We start from the raw sequence: 24,055 nt of genomic DNA, 5'->3' as shown, positions 1-24,055 counted from the left end.
TCTGTCCGTTTGTCCGTCTGTCTCCCCCCCCCCCTCTTCTCTTTTCTCCGAGGTCGTTCGTGTGGCTAGTTCGTCCGCGGAAACGTCTATAGATTGTTCCACAATGTGTCAGGGTAGCGGCCGTGGATGCGACGGCCGCCGTAATGCCGCCGTAGAAACACGCCTTTCGAGTAAAACCCCTGATTCTCCCCGGTCATTTTCAACCCGGCCTCCTCCGCGAGTCGTTACTCCCGCGAGGGTGATTCTCGGGGTTGTAATTACGATCGATCGCGACGATACGGCGTTCATTAATTCGTACGGTCGCTTTGAGATTCACTTGAGCCCGAAAAGGCGGGACGGTACGCGATAAAGAGTTCACACACCGGTGGGACGCGGACAACGTAATAATATCTTCCTCCTGAGCTTGTTCCGGTCTTTCGCATCTGCTACAAAGAGTTATCGTCGCGATCGCGCCGTATTTATTGTATCCTTTCGCGGGCAATATCGCCGCGCGGGAGTTTCGGTCAGCGTCTCTTCCGCGTGGAAAAGGGGGCGAAATGCAGCGGCTCGTATCCGTATGGTGCCCGTATCGAATGCGATCCGAGAGGAGGCATTGTCACGGTACAGGAGCATTTTTCATGTTCGCGTTTCTGAGGAATAACGCCCCGAGACCGCGACACGCCAGCGGTGCATGCTCCGTGGAAAATGGAGGTAGCGCATTGAACATGTGAGAGGAGAAAGGCGATCGTAACCGCTTCGCGGGCGCGAAGATAGAAATATCGCGGTATACGAACGTTAAGCAGCGAGCGGACCGACGGAATTGAACAAACTGTGACGTGCGGCACGATAATACGGTAGATACCGAAAGCGCAAATGAATAAAACTGACTAAATTATTAGCAGGAATTTTGAGAGACTGACAGAGGTAAAAATAATTTTCCGTCACGGCAAATTTCATGCTGTCACAGCAATATCTGACAGTTACCATGTGAATAGCAAAACAATCTGTTGAAGATTTATTGTCTATTAGTGTTGTATTTTCAGCGGACATCACACCGGCATCAATAGAGCCATTCATAGATATCCGAATACGACGCGAAAATCTGGGTAGAAAATGGCTGGGAAGGGAAATCAGGTTTCATTCGAAAGATGTGTTTGATCAAATAAAATTACGTCATGTGTTATATAGTTCATAAAATATGTTTCCGATTCGAACGATTCCGAAAGACACGAATTTTCATAGCCCGTATTATATTTAGGTAATCCGCGTTCGTCGCGCAAATAGTGACTCCTTGTCTCTCGCTCCCATTATATTTCCCCACGCTCTGATTATATATATTCGTTGTGACATTTTTCTCGATCTTTTCCGTAAAATTCGAATTCAGTTATGTCATGAGAGGAAAAAACGTGTCATTGAGAATGTAAATAGAGATGTGAATCGAGCAACGTTGCAAGTTCTTCTATTGAACATCGAAAGTTCGTACTTTTATATCGAAAGTTCATCCGAAACTTTTCATTCATGCATTTATAAACGGCTTTCAACTCCTCGATATATTCTTCAATTCGCTCATATTGCATGCATGAGTTACCCTTGTAAATGCAGATGTGAAAATTCGAAACAACGAACATACTTGCAAGAATAATATTATTACCCCTGATAAAAAATTAATGGTAACAAAAATGTGAGTATATTGTTTTATATTACTATTTAAAAATTCCCACGTTATTTTATATTATATATAACGTGTTATATAAAATGTTTATAACATTATATAATGTTAATACAACATTTTTGCGTTCTCTCCTATTAAAATTACAGTTCTCTCGCGATTTCTGAAATGTTACGATCTGCATAGTGAAAAATCTCTCGTGAATTATTGTCTCATTAGCGTGAGTAATTTAAAATTTAATTACCAAGATCACACGAATATTAAAATTCGAAAACTCGTATAAAACTCTCGTCGACATTTTTACACGGGAAAAGTGGATTACTCGAGTTACACAAGAAGTGACTCCGTATTTTTATTTTCCATCAATTCCGCGACATTCCGTGTAATATAATGAAGCAAATATTGATGTATGCATAGTCCGTAAATTTGCACGAAATAATATAAAAGGTTCGCGTAAATTGTCAGGAGTATATTTTATTCAAGAATGATTAAAAGTCACAGCCGCCGTTGTCGAACGGCCGCGCGCGAACGAGCTGGAAGCACGATAGGCTACTGAATAAATGTTTTCTTAATGGAAAATTAGCGCTTCCGGAGGCTTCGAGGCATCGTCACTGATGGAGCGGAAATCAGCGTTAAATAGGTGGCTTCGTAATTAATGGCTTTATTATCGAATCAACGAACTCGGCCAGTGAAAAATGGACAGCGGGAAAGTGGAGCAGTCTCGCTGGTGAATTCCAAATCCATTACTATCACGCGACAGCTCTGGGAATACTTTTACGGTAACCAACCTGATTTTATTCTTGCTTTCCGAAAGTTGTCTCGTGCAAAATGAATCATTCCTGACATTCTAATTTTAACTTAGCTCAGATGTTAATGAAATGTCGGTCTTAATCATCCGATGGAAAACCTTATCGAGCCCATAACTATTCGTCCCACGCAGGGCTCCCCGCGACTGCTGTGCGTGTAATTTTTATGAAAATCAGAAGATGCTGCTTCCTGTATATTCGTAATGTTATTCAAATTGCGCGGAAACGTCATAAAAAGAATTGCAAGTGGCGTACTCGCGTGTAATTTTCGCTGCCATTTCGCGAAGTAAGAATAGAATAGGGACGAACGCGAAATTTCAGTTAGCATATTACAATGAAGGCAACAAAATTACACAGGGCGAGAACTGCTGTTGCATTTAACGTTAAACAGAATCATATATTTATCCGGCACGTGAATCGAGTTACACCATACAATTATGAAATTTCATTAAAGTCAGCTGCATTTACTTTTTCAGCCGCGCGCGACACCATTTGTACTTCATTTTACCCGAAATAATGTGCATCCAGCCTCGAATAATTAAAATAATCACCACATTGTTATAATTTTGTCCTGATATGATTTAATTATAAAGCTCGGCTCTCTTTATGTATCGATCTTGCGATAAAAGCAACTGCGATATCGCGTAATAGCGTACGACGCGTAATTACACGTAATAGTCAACAATCGAACGTATCCGGCGCAAACAATGCGTAATGGTCGTAATGAGTGAGCGCGTTTTCAAATCGTTAATATCAATGAGATTCTCTCTCATTACCTGTCCCCGCGCAAAAACTCGAGCAATTTAATCATCCCGCCGGGAGACATCCGGTATGTGCTCCGCTTGACTAACGAGCGTCCATCAGACGACTCTTTCGTCTTCATTTGAAGTGGACGTGCACACGGGACGCGGAACTGAACTTCGGGATTTACTTCTTCGCGCGCGCTACCCTTTCCGAAATTATGCTCGAACGTGCGATGATACACGAGATGACGCCGGCATGTTACCGCGTTAAATTTTAATTTGCCAGATATACGAGAAAAACCGCGTTAAATGACGAGTTTGGGAGAATGCAGTTTCTCTGAATTTATTTCGATAAATTAGTCAAATCTCTCTCTCTCTCTCTCTCTCTGTTACGTTATGCTATTATCTAATAAAATCACGATATCGCCAAGATGACGTGATTTAAGAAGCGTTTTCAGCCATTATGTCGTGCGAACGCTTAAGTTTGATTTCCTCACAAATCCGAGATGACTCTTTCTCCGCGAGAATGGACTCACTTGGAAAGAGTTCGATCAAATTCCCAAATATGAAATTTTAAATTAGCTCCCGCTTTACTGAGTTTCGATTTTCTTGGGCGCTCGCGTGTCCCGCAGGACGGCGACGGATGCCCACGAATTACAGCGCGATTCTGTGGACTGAAAGACTAGATAGATTACCTTGTGCTTGTCGACGTGCACCGGTCTCAAGTGACGATCGAAGAGCAACTTGTCCGGCTCGATGTTGATGGGGCTCTGCCGTCTTCCTTTGCTGCACAGGGACCACTGCGGATTTATCAGACCCCAAAACGAAGGTCCTGCAATCAAATACAATGCAAATTTATTTCAACGCGATCTCCATTCGGTATTTTTTCTTCTTTTTTTTTCAGTACGGATTTCCCAGCGATTTGGAAATTGGTTTTTCAATTGCGGGAACTTGTCCCTGGTAATTCGTGAAAATTTTTCGCGCCCGACGGTTCCGGAGAGAACAACAGCTGGTAACGAGAATGTGATTATTACAAATGTTTTCGGAAAATACCGGTCACTTCGGGAATATATATATGCGAACGCATACATCCGGCGAAGCCCGCTGGATGGCGTTATTTTACCCGGAAATTTCGCACTCTTGTATCGTATCTCCGGGTATCCGGGAAACGCGGAAGTGGAGCCGGGGAAACTCGGTCACGCGAATTCCCGGGGGATGAGATTCTTATTTTCTCTGTTTGTGTATGAATCGTCGTGTCACGTGTCAACCGCTCAGAAATCTGAAATTTTTATAATTCCAACTTTTCCGGCTGGTCGCGCGGCCGGTCCGCCCCGTCCTCCCGCCGCCCCTTGTCCGGTTCGTGTCAAGTTTCGCCCGGTAAAAGGGATTTTGAACTCGTTTCACCGTTCGTACGCCAGGGACCGACGCAACCCCCGTCTCCCCTCCCCCTGTGTTTCCTTTCCTCTTCCGAACCTCCTCCGATACTTTCGTCTTAGGGACCGACCGACGTTCGCGTTTTCCGGCACTCCTCTGAGAAATTTAACTTTCTTCACGTCGCCGGCGCGAGGATCGATACCCCGAGAAAGCTCGGCTTAACGAATCCTTCGTCGCAAATCTGAACTCGCGAGGCAGCACGAACGGGGCACGGCTGCGCCGTACACAACGTTCCGGGTGTAATTTATATTTACGCCGCTAATTCATCGTGATCTCTCACAGCGATCTTATCGAGAGCGATGAGCGTTGCTTTTATTCGCTATCCACTCGCACGACTTATATTCGGTATCCCGTCCGGCGCGGCTCAATTTATCACTCCATACGCTATAACTCTAACAAAAGTTATAAGTCATCCTCTTAATCCACTCGTCGTTCTCACGAGGGATAACAAACAGACTTTCCTCGCGCCCTGAAATCTTCTCGGGCCCGGAGAACTTCTCGTTCTCGTTCCGCCCTCTCCACGTCCTTTTCGCAAAACCGCCGTCGACGACTCTCACGGGGCCAACGGCTCGCTCGCATTACAAGAGCGGATAATAAATTATTAGTCGTATAAATAACACTCTCACGTAAGCGACGCGCTGGTCGGAATTTGCCGACATGACGATACCCACACATACACATACATATATATATATAAACATACATACATACATACATACATAGAAGTGTTCATATCGGTGCTCCATAAGAGGCATATCATCTGTCCGAAGAATATCGATTCGCGTTGCGTTTAACAGCACGTTGACTGGTTCATTTATAGAAGAAAGATGTCACACGGATCATTTGTGATTGATGTGCAATTAAACGAGATAATCATGGAATTACAGCGAATGCGATACCGTAATATCTCCCGCTGACAACATTAATATCTAGCTTTCCAAAGTAATTCGACGACAGATAATGATTGATCGAAAAGTTCGTTCGTTTTCACTTCTGTGCCTGTAGCGTAAGAAACACGCGGAGGAGAAGAACGGCACGTTTCCATCGGTTTAATATAATAATTAAATCCATCGTTTCTCATAATCAATCTAATAATTATATTAAATATATTGAATTAAATAATTATATCAAATATATATTTAATATATATACAGAATATCCCAGATCAACATGGACAAACTTCGTGAGAACGTAGAACAGATTGAAGTGGACAAAAAAGTCGACTATCGTTTTGCAAACAACACGCCAAATTTCGAATTATTTATTATTGAGAATGGTCATGTATAGAGGCTTTTTTAATTAATAACTGAAAATGTCCTGCAACATTTTGCAAATAACACGTAAATTTTATTAATTAAAGAGTTAAAATAACAAATAAACTTGCTCTAAGTAATAAGCAAATATTAAACTTCTTTCTCTCTCTTCCTATCGAGCTTTGTCCCTTTTCGTCCACCTCTCTCATAAAAACAGAACACAGTTGTCAGTATGCTTGACTAAAATCAAGCTTCATAAATAATCTGGCAGATTTTAGAGCACCCCGGTACACACATACGCGCGCGTCCACAGTGAAACAGGTGCGCGATGTGTTTCAAGATGTGCTTCACGTGTTAACGTTGACGGTCTACCTAGAGGGGCACGAGGGATGTCACGTAATGACATCTCGGCACGCGAGCATAATCAAAACTTACGGCTCTGATAAACGTATATATTGGCTCAGCGGTGGGCAATTCTCCGGACGGGCAGCATGCACACGTGTATGACGGAGGTGACACGTCGACACTTTAGTGTCGCAATGGCGATGCAATTAGCCCCGTTGTAATTAGCATTTCTGCGCCGGTACGCGCGTCAAGCCACCGTTATTTTCCGGTATTTTTTCCCTTTTTTTCTTTCATTCGGTCCCTCCCGTTCTCCACGATCCTTTCTCTCTCTCTCTCTCTCCCCCTTTCGACCTCTATCTCGTTCATCACGCGAGCTGTCCGTACGTGACACATTATCGAATGAAACTTACGCCCCCTCGTTAACTTAATCCTAGTATGCTGACGCGTACATAAGATTGGTGTGTTCGGCGTTACCGAGAGAAGAGCGGACGGAGAGCGTGAAAACATGTGTGCGCGCGCAAATTGATTTTAATCTCTACACTTTCGAAAAGTGCGTCGGCCCTTCGTCGGCTCGTCGCCACCCTGTGATTTCAATGTAACAGTCACCGTAAACTCGCGCCCCATAAATCTCAATTGGCCGGCGCCGGCGTTGAAAAATGGCTTGATATGACGCGGGGGTATTATTTTTTGATTTATCCTCTGGTCAAGTTGTTACACATTCCCCCGCACGCTCTTCACAACTCGCCCCATGGGTGAACTAAATGTGGCCTGAAGAGAGAGGGAGCCGCGCGCTTGATTTCTTAACGCGAAAGAGAAAGAGAGAGAGTCTATTGCTACTGCACGATCCCGCGGCGCATACACACTTCGCACACTTCGCCAACCTCGCTTTCCTTCGAGGTGAAATTTATGTCCGCGGGAAACCGGGCACGCCATTGCGCCGGCCACGCAAGAGTTTATTAAACGACGCATGCGGCGAGGCATGTAAACGTGTTCTTCTTTTGCTTTCCTCCGGTTTTCCCCTTTCCTCATCTCTCGGTCGATTCGTCGTGCAACATTCTCGGCGTTGCCCGCGCGTCCCTTCGCGATTTCACCCCTTCCGCAATACCCCCGTCATATTTCCTCGGTTATCGTACCTAGGCTATCGACTAGCGCGATATGGGCTTTGCGTATCTACTTATCAGCGTTACCAAGTACTCTCGCGATTTATTCGATTAAAGTCCTCAAACACACACCATCCGATTATGCGTGCGGGCACGCGACCGCGACGGCACTCGCGACTATTTCGCCGGGGTTTACTTCCTACGTCGTCTCTCAGCGTAATAGCGTGCCCGACGGGCATAAACGGCCGTACGTAATCTGCGCGCTGTAACAAAACACATTCCGTGACAGGTAAGAATCGTCAAAGCCGCGGTTACATTCACGCCACTCGTAGGCATTTTATGCTAAATAACGCCGTAAAATATTTAACTTATTAACCCGTAAACTTAATGAGAATTCGCCTAAATCCCTCTGCCACGGATACCGCTGAGCATTAACGCGTTCTAGCAAATTACAGTGTTTGAGATCCCGCTTGAGATTGATAAAATTGGTACCAACGAGCAAATTGCATCGACCGGCCGCACGAACAGTGACGGGATATTTTGAAGAGACGTTGCGCCAGGTCGGTGCGCGAAGTTCGTCGTATTTGTTGAATCACACAATTCCGAAGTAATTGTTATTAATCGAAACGGTCACCGCGCCGACACCCGCGTCCACTTTTCCATCTGCAGAAAGAGGAAAAGGGAGAGAGAAGTTTTTTCCAACCACTTTAAAAAAAAAAAAAATTGAATTGGTAACTCTGTTTAAAACTTAATCTAAAAACGACAAACCTCTCACGCCAATCTAACAGGAAGGCGTAAACGACATAGAAATGAATCTTTTCACCGCGGCAACTAGACCGGCTTTTTGCGGCCAATATTTTCGCTCGCCCATTTCTCTCTCTCTCTCTCTCTCTCTCTCTCTCTTCCTCTCCCTTATCCACTCTCCTTTTTTTTTTTAGAAAAATGTTGTGATAAAATTGTTACAATTCCTACTACACGACAGGATGAAACGTGTTAGCGGCAAATTATTTCGCAAGATACCGTTATGAGATACACGATATCAGTTTTGTAGTGCATTTTATTAAGTGCGATATATATTACGTGTGACAGCAAATTATCAGCCCATAGAACGCATCCGTACGTTTCATGTAGCGGATGTGTAATGTACTATTGGATTATAGTTACATGGGCGGCGTTTAAATCGATTCGCACCAGTGGACGATCAGACCTGACCACATCGGACCGTATTCTATTAAATTAAGCCCATTGTTCTTCGCGAGTATGGCTACGTTGTATCGGTCCGAGAACGGACCAATTTAAAGCCACGAGATCCAATTAGAGTCGATCACACACATTCGATTGTATTGTTTTGCTGGCCCGGCTAAGTTTATTCAATATTTCACTCGCACGAAACGTCGAGAGAAAGAGAGCCGTTTCAATTAATTTCAACATAATTTACGAACAACTAGCAAGGTTCTCGATTCAATCATTCCCTTTGTTCCGGGGAAAAATTTCGAGACGATCGAATAAGTTTCATAATTAGATGGTGAAGGCGACTCTTGTTACGCATTGAACCGGTTTCAGCTAATAAAACACATGTCTGGTGGATAATAATAACATATCGGTCAATACAACAATATACAGAGTCCGCTGCGTAATCGTACATTAACGCAAAACTGCATACGTTATCGAGAAAAATGTTAAATCTCTGAAAATATATAATATATTCCTTCATAATAAGCATGTAGAATCGTAAAATCGCAATCTATGTCATTGGTTAGAAATAGAGAAGGTTCGATATAGCAAATCTTTCGATACAGTTTTTGTACAATTTCGTGAAACGAGAAATTACATTCACTTCCAAGGATTCAAAATCTGAAGAAAGTATAGTCTTGAAAGCTCGGAAAAAATCCGGTTCTTTTCAATTTTACGGCAGATTTTTTAGTTTCTTCTTCTTGACAGAAAAAAGTAAATGTGGCAAATTTTAACCAAACGTACATAAATTTTTCTAAACGAATTTTTCTATCCTTAGGATAGAAATCGCAGAAATACGCGGAAAAAATGAGAAAAAACCGTCTTTCTTTCCAAGCTTTTAAAATCATAAAAGAGAACCTTCATTATCATTCCCTTCTTTTTTTCGGTTTAACTTTAAATTCGTTAAACATTGAAAATTGATGTCGTTTAAAATAACCAACTCCAAACCGGAACTTTCCAATTTCGACCACAAATTCGTTTCCTTCCTAACCGTAGTAAAACCAATATATTCCATCGTAATAATCTGATATTACTACATATTCTCTCTTTCGAGACGAGTCTCAAAAAGGCCATATTTATCGAAAGCGCAATGGTTTCAGCTTTCCGATAGTCTTCGAATCGCTACGGCTCTTAGAAATATATCTATCGACAATTATATCGGGCCGGTTAAGTATTTGTGGAAGTGGAGTCAATGGCACCTGCTGAATGGGGCGCTTCATAGAAACGATAGCAGATCCGGTTCCCAACACATATCGTTATTTACGCGACGCGGCCTTGTTCCCACTCCCACGCAAGTCGAAATTCGGAAAAGCCACGTAATTCACGAACGAATCGATGTAGAGACGTGAAAGGAAAGCAACCATTTTGATAAGTGATCCCGCGCGCGTCTTTGTTACTCTTTCATCGGAAGTTCAGAGGACAACTGCAGAATTCGGTCGGAAAATTCCCTACACGATGGATTTTTTCTCGCTTGTAACGGTACCGTTCGTCGCGAGTTTATACGCAAAATACCGAGGAGTTATTATCAGCGAATAAAATGCGACAAATGATAAAGAACGATGAATTCGTGATCGTTTTGCAATCGATAAGCACGAGCGATAAATGAGTTCAGAAAACGTTATTATCGAAATATAGACAAATGTAATTACAGAAGGTGACGCTTTGAATTCCGTGAGATATCCGTCACTTCACAGTAACTGAAATTGCGCAAAAAATATAGCTTACATAACAAACATCTGAACACTTCGATTACCTCGACCACCAATGCCTATTGAGTTTCTTATTTGTTTCCGTCACTTCCATTAGCCAGTTAAATCCTCTCAGATATAATTGTGAGGTACTCCATCTAACGTATAATACGATTTCGCCGCGTGTTTTATTTTCGCGCGTAATTGCATAATTATCCGAGGTCGTTCATCGGGCTCAAACGTCATTAAGCAGTGAGCTTGCTTTAAGAAGCCGGTGCAACGGATGAGGGTGGCTACTCGCGAAACAACCCGCAGGGGAGGGGGATAATGAAATAACGGTGGGCAGATGGAACGATTACTTTCTTATCACCCGAAGGCAGGTAGGCTATTATAGCATTCATCACGCGGAACCCGAGGAGGAGGCAAGACGACAGCGAGGCGGAACCGTGGCGGGAGGAGAAGATGAAGGGGGTATGAACAGGCACGGGCACCCCCGGTGGCCCCTGGTATATAACCGTCTACGAAGGCGGTCCTGCAGCGAGGACGGGGGTGTAACAACCCCATTATTGAAACTTCAAGCGCGGAGCAATCATTCTGCAATTAGCAAAAGTGATTAAGTGTGGAAGCCAACGTAGCCCGCCCGCTCTCCCCCTCGTTCCTCCTCCTTCTCTCACTTCCCCCTTTCTCTCTCTCTCTCTCTCTTGCATCCTCCCGACCCTCGAGAAGCTCGACAACCCGCACCGTCGCGCTCACGATCCTCACTTAAGCGGTATTTTCCGACCCTCCGCCATGGGGTCGCCGCGCCGTCATCGCGCGGCCGTGGCCCTTAAACAGCTGTTTTAATTATCCACCTGTCCGCTTCTCTCGCAGAAGCTCCGCGCCGGCGGTAGCTAATAATTCCTAATGAGAGACATTGGCGGAGGACGGATGGAAAAAAATAAGAGAGAGCCCGGAGAGAGAAGTGCCTCGTCTCCAGCGTCTCTATTCTCGTTAACCGATCTAATTATAGGCTGACGGGGCGCCGCGAATAATTGTCGGGAATTTTTTGTCCCCCTTAACTCCTTCCATCCAACCCCGTCTTGGCCGGATTTTCTTTTTCCGCCACGCGAGCCGAGTCGACTTGACTCGTTTCTTCCCCCGTCGTCAGATTTTTCCCGATAAGAAGCAGCGCGCGGCCCGAGGACGGCAGGGGGATTAATCAAGGGTGGATTAGCCCCCGTGGGATGGGCTCCTTCGATAAAAACAATTAATCGACGGCTAGAGTGTTTGAAAAATGCCGGGATCGGATCGGACCGCGCGTTTTAATGGTTTCCGCAAGGCGTGAGGAGATCGAATTATTGCGATAGGGTTTCTCGTATTTAACGAAGACGCGAAAGAGAACTCTGCGGATCTCGAAAGTATCGGATGGAATAAGGTACTTGACGCAATGTATTTAGTTAACGCGCGCAATTACTCTTCGTGAGAGAGAGAGAGGAAGCGGAATATTAGCGTGTGCTCGAAAATAAGGTGAATTGCTTCCCACTCTCGTTTCTCCCTTTTGTTCCTGAAGATTGCATCGCGGAGAGTTGTATATAGAAGAATTTCGGCGAATAACGCAGAGTTGAAACGCTGAGTGCGTAGCTCGAGCGCGGCGAAACGTAAACGAGAGTAAGAGAGCCGCGCGTGTTTCATTGCGACATTTAAATTTCACGAAAAATCATGACGTACAAACTGGCAGGCCGCTTAGTGCGGCGTAACAATGGTAGGTACAGGCGCATAAGATCTGAAAACCAAATGCTTGTGAAAACTGTGTTAATGGCGCGCCTCGGAGAGAAAAGTTGAGGGGAAGTAGGAGAACGGTTATTTGCATGGTATTCATTAGCATATATATTTACGCGTCAGCAAAGACCCCGGCTGCTACTGAATATACAGCGGACTATTCTGATAAATTGTGCGTTCGTACTTGGCGCTAAAGCGGACTCGGAATCCGTGCCGATCCGTGTCAACGAGAATAGCACTTTCTCCGGCGTAATATTTTCTTAAGTTGAATCAATGAAAATGTTACTAATTGATTCAGCAAAACAGCATTCTACCGATAATCGATGAGTATTCACTAATTTTTATAATGGAAACTCTTCCACTTAACTCTTTTGTCTAATACCTGATATGGACATTTCCTAAATATTCTCAAGTATGGCATACATTCTGATCAGATTATTGAAATTTATCAAATAAGTGTAACATATTGCGATACTAATTAGGAATTCCATTCTTATCCTAATTATAAGAAAACTTTAGAAAAATGTTGGACAAAGCAAATGTAATCTTTTCCATTTAGAGTCGCAATTTTATTTAGTTGGTTTTTTTTGTTTTTTGTTTCAGATTCTTTCTTATTTTATGTGTTTATGTTGGACGAAATATTGGAAATGATTTGAGATGTTTACGTGCGTTTTACAAAAATATGAATACTTAAGATTCAGGAATTAATGTTTCTTGTATATAATTGTAAATAATTGCAAGGCGTGTTAAATGTTTAATGTAATGTTACAGTTTTCTGTTCAAAGTAAAAATATAATATATATTATTTTATTCAAGATATTTATAATGTATTGCAAAAAGAGCAAGATTGAGCAAGATAATTAAAAACAGCTTAAGTATATATACTTTTTAAGTACTTGTAAAACGTGCGTTAATATTTAGAACTTTTCAGACATTCTGTTCAACATAAATATAAAATAGAAGAAAAGAAAATTTTGAATAAATGGTCAGAGAAAATAGAATCTGTCTGGATTTCATTATTTAGAATCACATTTTTAAAACGTTATACCTTTAATACGAACTTTTATAAATTTCCAAATCAGAATCCATCGGTTTTTTTGGAAAATCGGGATTGATTCCGACCAGGACCCGGAAATTATTTTATGCGGGCACTTTACCGATTTTGGCCAATGAAAAATTCATTGTAAATCGCTGTTACGCGTCCCGCAGCAGAAATATGTACATGTTGTATGTGCGTTCAACTATACGTTGTATTTGGCGTAGTTCGTATGGTAGTAGACTCAAGAGCTAGAGGTTTCGAATTCGAGACCCATCAGGAGACCCATCAGCGTGCTTTTTCAAATACGATATAAATTAAATCAATCAAACACGATTAAGAATATCTCAAGTAAAATCACCGACAATATCTTGAAAGTAGGATTAAGATGATAAAAAAGAGAAGTAATAAATAATATCTATTTCATTGTTTCTGCGGTCAGATTTCTCCGATGAAAACATTTACTGATACTAACAGTCTTCTGCAGCGAAATTTTACTGACTTGCAGTTCTGCATTTATAATTATGATCATTAGTGACTATTGACTGCTTCTCAGTGATAATACACTTTAGAGATTGCACTTTAGAGAGAATCTCCAACAAAGAGACGGAGCGTCGGCCTGCCTGCTCTGTTTAAAATTTGCATCATTATCGAGATCCAACTGTTGGATGCGCGCGCAGTACGAACCGTCGTTGTCATGAAAAATTACACAACTTCCACGGACACGATTTGACGATTTTAGCGTGGACAGCCGCGGTCAGAACTCGGCCAAATAAACGATTGACTTCCACGAGAAGTTTACGTAAGAATTCCGTTAAGTTGCCGGCGTAACACGGCTTTTCAATCGGACTCGTCGATGCTTACACCGCTGGGGCGAAGTGAAAAAGAGCCTCGCCGGCGAAAACAGTGAAAATTCTTCCAGCACGCTGTAAAAAATATATTGTGGAGGACTGCTGGCGGGTTCTCGACTCTCGTCGGGAAACTCTCGTTTCCGCCGAACGGGAGGAAGATTTATCGACTGCTGTGAGAACATGAAAAGTGTCGCGACCGACCATCGGGCGCCCGAGTTTTGTCGTGAAGCCGGTGAAGGCCGTTGATATAAGGAGTATAATGGTGCCGGAGGTCCTTCATAAGTTGCGCGCGAGTTGCGGAAGGACGCTTGATTTTATTTTCGTCATAGCGCCGCCGGCGACGTCTCGCGATCGTTAAGTCGCCTGTGTATCGTAACCGGGGCTGTCAAAAGGCGAGCCGGGAATTATTAGCGGGCAATAAGAGCGAGATGAAAGTTCATTCCAACACACGGCCAGGCGGCTCTTTAAGGGGTCGCTCTAAATTTCGCGTTTTCGAATGTGTATGTATCAACGAAAGGATTTTCGGACGAAGCGGACGACGGTGTATTTCGGCGAGATTTACACGCGTCCCGGGACTTCGCACTTCCTCAAGGAGTTTCATCCGAGAGGTGTGTGAGTTTGTGTAAGAATCGGAAAGAATTAGTCCCTTATTATTCCTTCTGCTGGGCGTAACCCCTTTGACCCACTTCCCGCGGTCTTTTTTTCTCACAAACGGTAAGAGGGCACTCGCACCGTAGACTGCTCGAACGAAGTGGTCTTCGAGATACGCGTCTGATAAAAAATAAGTCGCTATCTATAATATCCTTTCTATTTTTATAGAATGCCGAGTATAGAATGAATCGTGAAATTATCGCTCGGAATTATCTTCGCGGTATATTCGTAGTCTCGTTGAATTTTAATTTCGCACCGATCGCAGCTGATTCGACAGTCGATTTCCTGTGCGATATCATTATATTAGAAGTGCGAGTAGAAATACGAAGTAAATACGGCTCGATTTACGTGGACGCGGTTTTACAATTACCCTTGGCTGGCGAAAGTGGATCGTCACTTTAAAACGATATTTACACCCACCGTGATTAATGAAGGCAACGGCAGACTGTAGGGATCAAATATTAAGAATTCACGACTTATTGTCCGTGGATTATGACATCGTCCCATCAGGGGTCTTCGTTCCGGATTCGACGTCGTTAAAGCTGTCGCATCAGTTCCAAATTAATTGCCGTTGTATAATTAATCAACGTCGTCGCGTCGCGTTACGTCCTTTACAAATCGAATCGGACCACTTACCGAATAACGATACTATCGAAGACAACGCCTCTCTCTCTCTCTCTCTCTCTCTCTCTCTCGTGTCAAACGAAACCATAAAGAAAAGCGGGAAAAGTTACTCCACTTTTCCGAAGAGAAATTGACGTTTTACATATAGTATTCAACTATCGAGAGGCTCCGACGAAAAGTATCGTGCGTAAGAATCCTACTGAATGATCCACAGGCGCGTCGCGTCCATCTCTCAAGATCCTGACGCGAGGATACTGAGACAGGGGAAGTTCTTCATTAGCACGTGGATACCTCCGAAAAAATGCCCCATGCGCTGTCGGCAGCGGCCCGTGGACAATAACAGCTCCACGGCTCGGGCGAGCACGGATAGGTTGATTGGGGAACAGCGAAATGTATTCATGTATGCATATGAATTCAGCTCTCTCTCTCTCTCTCGCGCGCGCGCGCGGTAGGCCGTGGACGACGCGGTGCCTAGATACGCCGATGTCTGCGGGCCAAAGCCCGACCGTTGAAAAACATCTTAATTGGACTTCGCGCCTTGTTCGTCCAAAATCGCCCTACAATCATCCCCGGCCTGATGGTTCAGCGTGCTAACGCCATTTCTGTCTTCCCACAACGCCCTCGTACACGGATTGGATTTTTCGACCAATCGCGGATTAAAGGAACTCCGCGAGCAAATGACAATACATATCGCTCCGGTAGAACTTTAATCAGAGGGTCAATTGCGAGAAGATATTTCAAGCGCTAACGGAGAAATGACCCGTTCGGCCATTAACGAGGAATCTGTTCCGATCGAAAATAGCTAGACGAGATGTACGGGAGAACCAAAACATCTCGTATGTGCATGCAGACGGGCGTCCTCTATTTCCGATTCCACCGTCCGTCCTCTAAAATCGAGGTCTCGTCGATAACGGCCAACGGCCAATAGCAAAGAGAGAGAAAGAGAGGGGGGGAGGTCACGATGCATCGCCGGGTTCGGCCGGAGGGAAAATGCTTTTTCAAAGCCACGGGACGCCGACGGTGGTCTTCTTTCGCGCGCGCGTTGCGGCATGGTGGACGCAGTGGCGTGCCGCAGGTAAATTTGTAGCCAAAGGGATGCGCAGGGTGCGTGAAGCAGCGGATCGATGAGGGAACCACTGACGTTGAAAAGTGGCGGACTACGGAGAGATATCACGGCCGAAGTTAACGACGTCGGGACACGTCAACGGACCGTTCAGCTGCGCGCTCGCTGCTCTCTCGCTCTCTTTGTCACTGCTCTTTTCGAGATTCGACTCGCGTCATTCTGTTGTCGTGCCGCCTCAACGACGTCGATCGGCGCCATCAAGCTGTTGATCCCCAAACGCTGAGCGCTTAATTTTTTGCATCGAAAGAACTTGAACACACCGGACAAAGGTGTGATGAAAGATCGAATTTAAATATCGCGAGACACACGAAATAGATCTCGAGATGGACATCAATTGCTCACGACGATGAAACGACGTTCCCTTTCCTTCTCCGTTGTCGCGTTGCGAAAATAGTCGGCCCGTAAATTTATTCTCTCGGGAACTTCTTTTCAAACTTTAACAGCGTATTAAACAAAATAGGATTTATACACGTGTAAAATTAGATAAAGATCGGCCATACCGAAGCTGAGATAATTAAAATCGAAGTTAGCGCTATTTTCGAGTAACGCAGGTACGAAAACGGTCTCCGATATCACGTTCTTAATTCTAGCGATCAAATTACTCTTATAGTTTGTATGAAAAAGACGATAAAAAAAGACTTACAGAAATATTAAGAAAGAAGTTTTCTTCTTTTCTTCGATTTCGGTACTTTTTGAAAGGGTGTGCAGCCAGAGGGTGCAATCCTCAGGCGCGCCGATTTTTTCGCAATTGGTTTTATCCTCCTTCTTTAAAATGAGAGCTCAACAAAGGTGATGTATGAATTTTGCAGAAGTTTTTAAATTCTTCAATACGCTGACACATATATTTATCACTGGCCACGGATTAACACGCGCGATTGAAGATTCGACGAGGCTAAAGAGATCGGCTTGCCTCTCGATTCTTGGGTCGCTCGTTCCATAATGACAGTAGCGCGACGCAACATAGTCGCGGAGAAGCGGCGCTTCAGCGTCGCCAACGATAAATTCATTAACGGCGAATATCGCGTGATTACAAGCGGTATAACTTGGGCGAGATCAGCGCTAAAGCGAGACGAGCGCTCTCGAGTCCGCCTCTGATATATACGACACGCGCGCGACACACGCGTGAAACAACAGCTTCCGAGCAGCTGATAACTGCATTTCGGCCTGCTAAATGCCCCGCGAGGATACCACCGGGAGATCAGGAAAGTTAATTGTCGATGCATAACACCGCCGCGCCATTGCCGGCGCTGTCGTTAGTTTCGCGCGTGTGTCGCGGTGCAATCGCACTTTTTCGCACAGTCGGGCTCTGCGTTTCGCCGAGTTTCGCAACTTCGCTCGTTAAAAGGGCTCAGAAGGATTTCAGGATGATAACACAGAACGGATATAATACCGTGTAATGTAATGCTGTTTTAACGTCACGTCCAGCGCAAACGACGTGGCCGCCGCGTGTCGCGTACCCATTCGTACGTACACATCCTCTAACGCGCACGTACGTAACAATTACATTTAATTTCAATATAACGCCGCCGTATTATACCCGTACATACACAAACGCGCCTTGTATATACATTCGATATTTGGTGTTCCGTAATGGCAACCGGTTTAATGTCCGGCGGAGCTGCGAGCCGTGGAGGTGGAAGGGAAGGGGGGATGGAACAGGGAGGGGGTGGGAAACAAGTTTAGTCTGGAGAATGAAAAATGCACTGGGCACGGGGCAAATGAATTAAATTTCACATCGTTCGCGAAATTTACGGCGCGTAAATCCCGGCGCGATTAAAGTATTTGAAATATCCGCGTGAAATATTTTGTCACGCGCGACGAGATATTAAAAAGCCACGTTATTGATTTTAAAAGCTACCCCCGCCGGGTTCGATGTCCACGTCAATTTGCGGGCGCAATTTGTTCCGCGACGCTTCGAATTACTATATTATTATTAGAAGAATAGCTCGACGATTGCGACGATTGCGGAAATTCTATCGATGATTCGTAGCTGAATGAAACTCGATGAATTGTTAAGCCTCACGGGAATATCGACTGGCGAGACGCTGTTTTCGGTTAACAATCGCATTTCAGAGCGTGGTGCCGGCGTTTAATAACGACGAGTAATAATTAGCAGGAATTAAATACGACGAATAAGCTTCCGAGAGTGTGTGATAACGCAGAGAGGAAGAGTTTTCGCACCGTAAACCGTATTCGTACCGACTGTTTTCTCGCGAATTCTCGCGAGAACGAGCTGATTCGAAGCACGGCGATCCCTTTCACAAGCACCCCGTGTATACATACCCATTACACTGTAACCTACCCCGCGGTAAATCTATTCTCGGAAATAAACACAGGGCTACTAATTACTGTAATTGTCTTCTCGTTATTTTTAAAGTCAAAACTCATCTATATTTCACTTAAGCTAATGGACCACTTGTAGTCCACGGAGACTACGAGCTTATTCAAAATGCATCGAGCTAAAATACGGGAGAGAGTTTCCCTCATCGGCACAACTGCTACGGCAGATCAGGTGTTCGAGCGGCTGAAAATTTCATCAGCTTTCGCAGCCGCGCAACCCACCATTACGAGTAATCCCTCGAAAAAATCCAGTTAACTTGAAAATCTTAACGAGAATGCACCGCGATAGAATGCCGGCTAACACGCTCAAACATCAGCCGGGACGCGAAAATGAAAACCCGACGCGACATTTTTCAAACTACGATAATTTCGGTACACGGAAAAGAAAAAAGTGCTACAATCAAGTGAACGTAATTATTTGTTTCTCAGCCTCTTAAATCAAATAAGATTGTTGTCAATTTAAATATATTTTAATAGTTTATTGTAAATACTTGGTTGAACGCGGTAATATCTTAATTTGCAAAGGAAATATTAAATATAAATATAAAACGATTCTAAATTTGGAAGAATATTTACTAGAATTCTGTAATATTTCTTTTCCATTGAAGAAACTTGGTGGTTTTAAATCTAGATTTTTCTGCCCGGCTAAAATATTTTCTAAATATAAATTTGGATATTCTCAATATTGTACAGAGAAAAATATTATTGCGAAAAGAAAGAAACAATTACTCAGTTTATTTTTCTTCTTTTAAGTAAGTAATGGTTATCTTGAGCAAAAAATATTTTCTTGATAATAGTATCAAAATATGCACAAAATATATTCCTACATTTATCAAGTAAATATTACTCGAAAGGTAGTAGTTCTTTATATATAAAAAGAGAGAGAGAGAAAACTATATTTCCCTTCAACTAAAAACAGACGCCTTTCGACGCGGCAGAAATGATTCCGTCGGCCGGTACAAATAATTCCCATATTAAATTCGCAAATATCATCTCTCCGACGTAATATGTCTGCAATTTTCCGACATGCGGCGTAGAACGGAACGGATCGCCATTCGCCGTTACAGGCGTAACGACATTTACAGTTTCGGTAATTTGTCATCGCGCAGGCGAAAATTCGCAAGCCTGCATCCATATATACACGAACGCTAATCAACGCGACGCGTAAATATCGCTATATACAGTTCCGCCCGCGAGGTAACAATTTCGAAAGCGCCGCGTTACGCGTGTCGACGCGATGGATTCTTTCGAAATAAAATAAAAGAACGCACATACGTATACATATACGTACAGAGAGCGGCAGATGGGGGGCGGCCGAGGAGGGGGAGAGACACAATCAGTAGCGTTCGCACCGTAATTCGCAACGCCCGCCGCACGGTGTACAACCGAACAAACCGGCCAAAGCTCCCGAAGCTTACTACACACGTAACACGCGCGGATAACGATATCGCCCGACTCGCATTCGCACGCTACCGCGCCGGGCCGCCGTACATAGAACATACCGATTTGCCGCACGACCGCTCTGTCGCAGTTGTAAATTCGTTAATTAACTAAGGCAATTGCTCCTGTGTAGCCCAGTAATGCGTTCCGATCCTGAACAGCGAGCAACACGTATGATACGGCGCCGCGCGAACACCGAATCGTAAAAGCGGTCGGGCAATTTTGCCGGCGCGTGTGCGACTTGCGAGACACCCGAAGAGGAGAGAAGAGGAGAGAACGGAGAACTCTCTTCCCGAAAAGATATCCCCTTCGTCGTTATTCCGTCGAATCAAGTGACAGACGGATTATATCGAACCTTCCGTTTCTTCGTAACATAAGTAACATCCTTAATGATAGCATCGGCTCCCCAAATATTTTAATTCTATCTTTGGATTCTCAGTACCTGAAAAATGCCTCAGAAGTCGCCCAGTTTTTCACATCTCTACTCACAGAACACTTTACGGTCGATTTGAACCAATCAATCGAACTGCTATGCTCGCAAATGATTTCGTTAATTCGGCTGACTTCTTCGGCACGTTCGTCATCTTCACGGAGAAGAATGTTCTTGTTGTATAACTAATTTTACAGCGTGAAAACGGGGGTCTCTACGGGGGACAAAAAGTGTCAAGTTAATCTCGCTCCCTCGGGGCAATCTTTACGGAGCGGAAGTACTTTCTCCGTGATCGCCCGCGCGCGTAAAGTTGCACCGGCGTTCTGACGCGATCGATTTCGAAGTTGCCGTTTCTTCATCCGAGATTAGACGGCTAATTCGCGTTCGCAGGTATCCCGGAACGAGACTGCGAGCTACTTCATATAAGTTTAATCGAAGCTTTTACGCTAAGCATCGTGCGAACAACGCAGCTGCCTGTTTTGTATCTGCGTCAGACGACGGCGACGAGCTTCGAGGTGCGACGACGACTTCATTACGACGGGTCGTGCGATCGATTGAAATTCGCCGGTTAACTTGGAGACACACGGCGGATTTATTAGTTTGCATCTGTGCCACTAGGACATATTTATTTATTACTTGCCGATATCGACTAGCTCCTACACACGGTTTACAATTTACGATCGCGCGCGTGGATTTATGCGCGTGATTGCAGCTCGCAGCAAAGGACATTTAGTTACAGCCGGCAATCTCATCGAGGAAAAACGGGCCCTCGAGCGCTCTTTTTCTCCCACCTCGCGCGGCCTCGTAATTTTATTGCTCGTATCAGTGATATTGCAAGTAATTCCTCGAAAAACGTGATGGTCGCGGAGGCTTCATTTGAATATCCACGTTGTGTGTATGAACACCGAGGGCTCGGGGAGAAGGGATGGAGGAGGGAGGGGGAGAAACTTCGCAATCAGCGGTGTAGCACCTGTCGCGTGACCGTTCGCGAGCGAACCCTTTTTTCCCAGAGCGTAATTCCACCACTGGTGTCGTTACCGCCTACAGCCTCTCGAATGTGAGTACGTGTAAAAATATTTATTAACGTTCTTCCGCGCGACACGTCCTCGTAGAATATTCACGATGCATCGCGGCGCGCGAGGATCTCGTACGAAAAATCTCGTCTTTTCTTTTCTCCTTCATGGCACCTTCCTTCAAGCAGAGCGATTTTGTGTCCGCGGAAAGATCGCACACATACACACACATGCACGTATTAAGAGAGAAAACAAAAAAAAAACAGTTGGATTAACTATAATTTCATTACATTTTATAGTCAATTTTGGTCCCAATTATATATTTATAATCCCTTTAAACATTACGTCACACTACGTCTATATATATATATATATCTTGATTTCTTGATGATTTTCTTCTATTCTTGTTTTCTTGATGATAATTTTTTAATTATGCTACTATAGTTCCGAATTCCATACTTTTCTCGCACACAGAGTCTGTGCGTGAGTGATATCTACTCAAATATAACATTTCGACTGTCGGTACGAAGTTTCACCAACGACAGTAACAATAACGTATCGGTTGATTGCAATGTATACTCTATCCGTATCGGTGGCTGAATAAATCATACAATCATTCGTAAGGCTTTTGCTCATTAACGCTTGAATTCGAATCGGCGGGCCGAATCGATCGCGCATGGATTTACGCAGCGACCTGAATCCTCGCGCCGCAGGTTCGCGCAAGCGAACCTTATACGAGAGAACTCGTCGTAATCTTTCACGCTCTAAAACGCTATAAAACGTACTTTATTACCGGTTTCCGCGAGCTATCGCCATCTCCGTCGCTATTATTTCGCGAGTCCGAACTTTTACGCAGCGAGAATTCGGAAAGAGCATCGACCATTGGGCCACGGGCACTAACGCACTTAGATTTCGATCTGATTCAACTTGAAGCCTGCCTGGCGCGACGCCAATCGCGTAGATCGCCGAAAGAACGCTCGCTTTTTAAAGTCTAAATAACATACACAGGGTGTGCCAGACCAACAGAGACGAACTTCGTAAGGGAGTAGAACATAAGCTTTCTTATTTTCATATACTGTAAATCAGGCCACTTTGGACAAAAAAGTTCCGTACCATTTTGTAAATAGCACGTAAATTTTTGAATTATTAATTAAAGAAGTCTCTAGACACGGGGAAAATATTGTAGTAAAAATTACAATAAAATGTTTTAATGATGGACCATACCGGAATTATGACTAAAATTATTACGTATATTGTCATTCTTAACGATGTGTACAGTGAGATATATTACTAAAAATCACAACACATATCACAATTTCCGTTATAATCCCAATGTGGTCCGGTTTCACAGAATTTTGTGACGATTTTTACCATATTACTTTCACCGATCTTTTTGATAATAACTCGAAATTTTGCGCATCGTTCGCAAATTGGTAGGGAACTTTTCTGTTCACCTCAATCCGTGCCACGCTCTCACGAAGTTTATTCCCGTCCGGGACACCTTGTACATCATCGTATAGCGGGCGAATTATCCGTTCCCTCGGCGCGGAAAAATGCGACGAAACGAATCCGAAAGTGCGAGCGGAGCGCTCTGATCGAACGGAGAACGCGCGCTCTGTTATCGTTGAAAGCGAATGCGATTAATTTCCCGTTCAATTACAGCCGCACGCATAAGGAGCGGGAGGGGCTGAACGCGAGAGCGGGCGAAGGGAGGGCGAAACGCGCGGATAAACGCAAGCCTTCCGATAAACGGACGCGCACTGCATAACGAAAACGCGCGAGGGTGCGAGTTCCCGCGCTCGTTTGTTGGAAAATACAACGCGTCGCGTACTCGTCCTCTCCCGGCTGGGTACGTCGGGGCATCTAGTAATGTATGCACGCACTCCAGCCAGCCAGCCAGCCGGCCGGCCGACCGACGGACCAACCGGGTACAGAACGGAGCAGAGCCGGTTTTCCGGAAACATATTCTATGCATACATGCATGTTCAACACCTGCGAAGCAGCGGCGGCATCGTCCGGCCGGCCGCCGCTAGTCAGGATGTTAAATTACGGCATTTAAATAATTTCGTTTAATCTGCGCGCGGTCCTTCCGCCACTCTACTCTCTCTCTCTCTCTCTCTCCTTCTTTCACCAGTGTCAACTATCTTCCGTCGTGCTTCCCTGAACCGAACGAGCTTCACCTACCTAGCTCCGTGCGAGCAATATTTTTCTACATAATCCTTGGGGTCACTCGGCGCCGCGGCAAAAAGTCGAAACACCTTCCGGTGGCTTTACGTTCGCCCGCGAATCCGGCCGGACCGCGACGGGGCCGAATATTAACCGGCGAAGTGCTAATTAAGCACGTCGGCGAAATATATACGTTTTTATCGTCGATATCGCGCGACGAACGCTCACAGGACGATATATATCCGCCCGGGCTTCATATCCCGGACGCGGTTACTATTATTCGATGGACGTATATAATAACGAGAGGCGCATAATAAGAACGATAAAATTCTCCCGTTTAATCGCGGCGCGGAGGATGGATCGTAATTGTCGA

At 44.4% G+C, this 24,055-nt stretch overlaps 1 protein-coding gene across 3 annotated transcripts in view; it reads right to left on the bottom strand.

Moving 5' to 3' along the window:
* LOC106744899 (carbonic anhydrase-related protein 10) overlaps positions 1 to 24,055 on the bottom strand; it is a 159,410-nt gene that overhangs the window by 50,179 nt on the left and 85,176 nt on the right. For all 3 annotated transcript variants that reach the window (XM_014620035.1, XM_014620036.1, XM_014620037.1), the window contains exon 3: positions 3,893 to 4,029. In XM_014620035.1, the coding sequence (XP_014475521.1) occupies positions 3,893 to 4,029 (137 nt within the window). The remainder of the gene's footprint in view (positions 1 to 3,892; positions 4,030 to 24,055) is intronic.

This window comes from Dinoponera quadriceps, unplaced genomic scaffold, assembly GCF_001313825.1.
Source record: "Dinoponera quadriceps isolate SergipeBrazil2010 unplaced genomic scaffold, ASM131382v1 scaffold1308, whole genome shotgun sequence".
Classification (NCBI taxonomy): domain Eukaryota; kingdom Metazoa; phylum Arthropoda; class Insecta; order Hymenoptera; family Formicidae; genus Dinoponera; species Dinoponera quadriceps.
The sequence above is the reverse complement of the archived record's forward strand: the minus strand, read 5'-3'. Positions and strand labels throughout refer to the sequence as shown.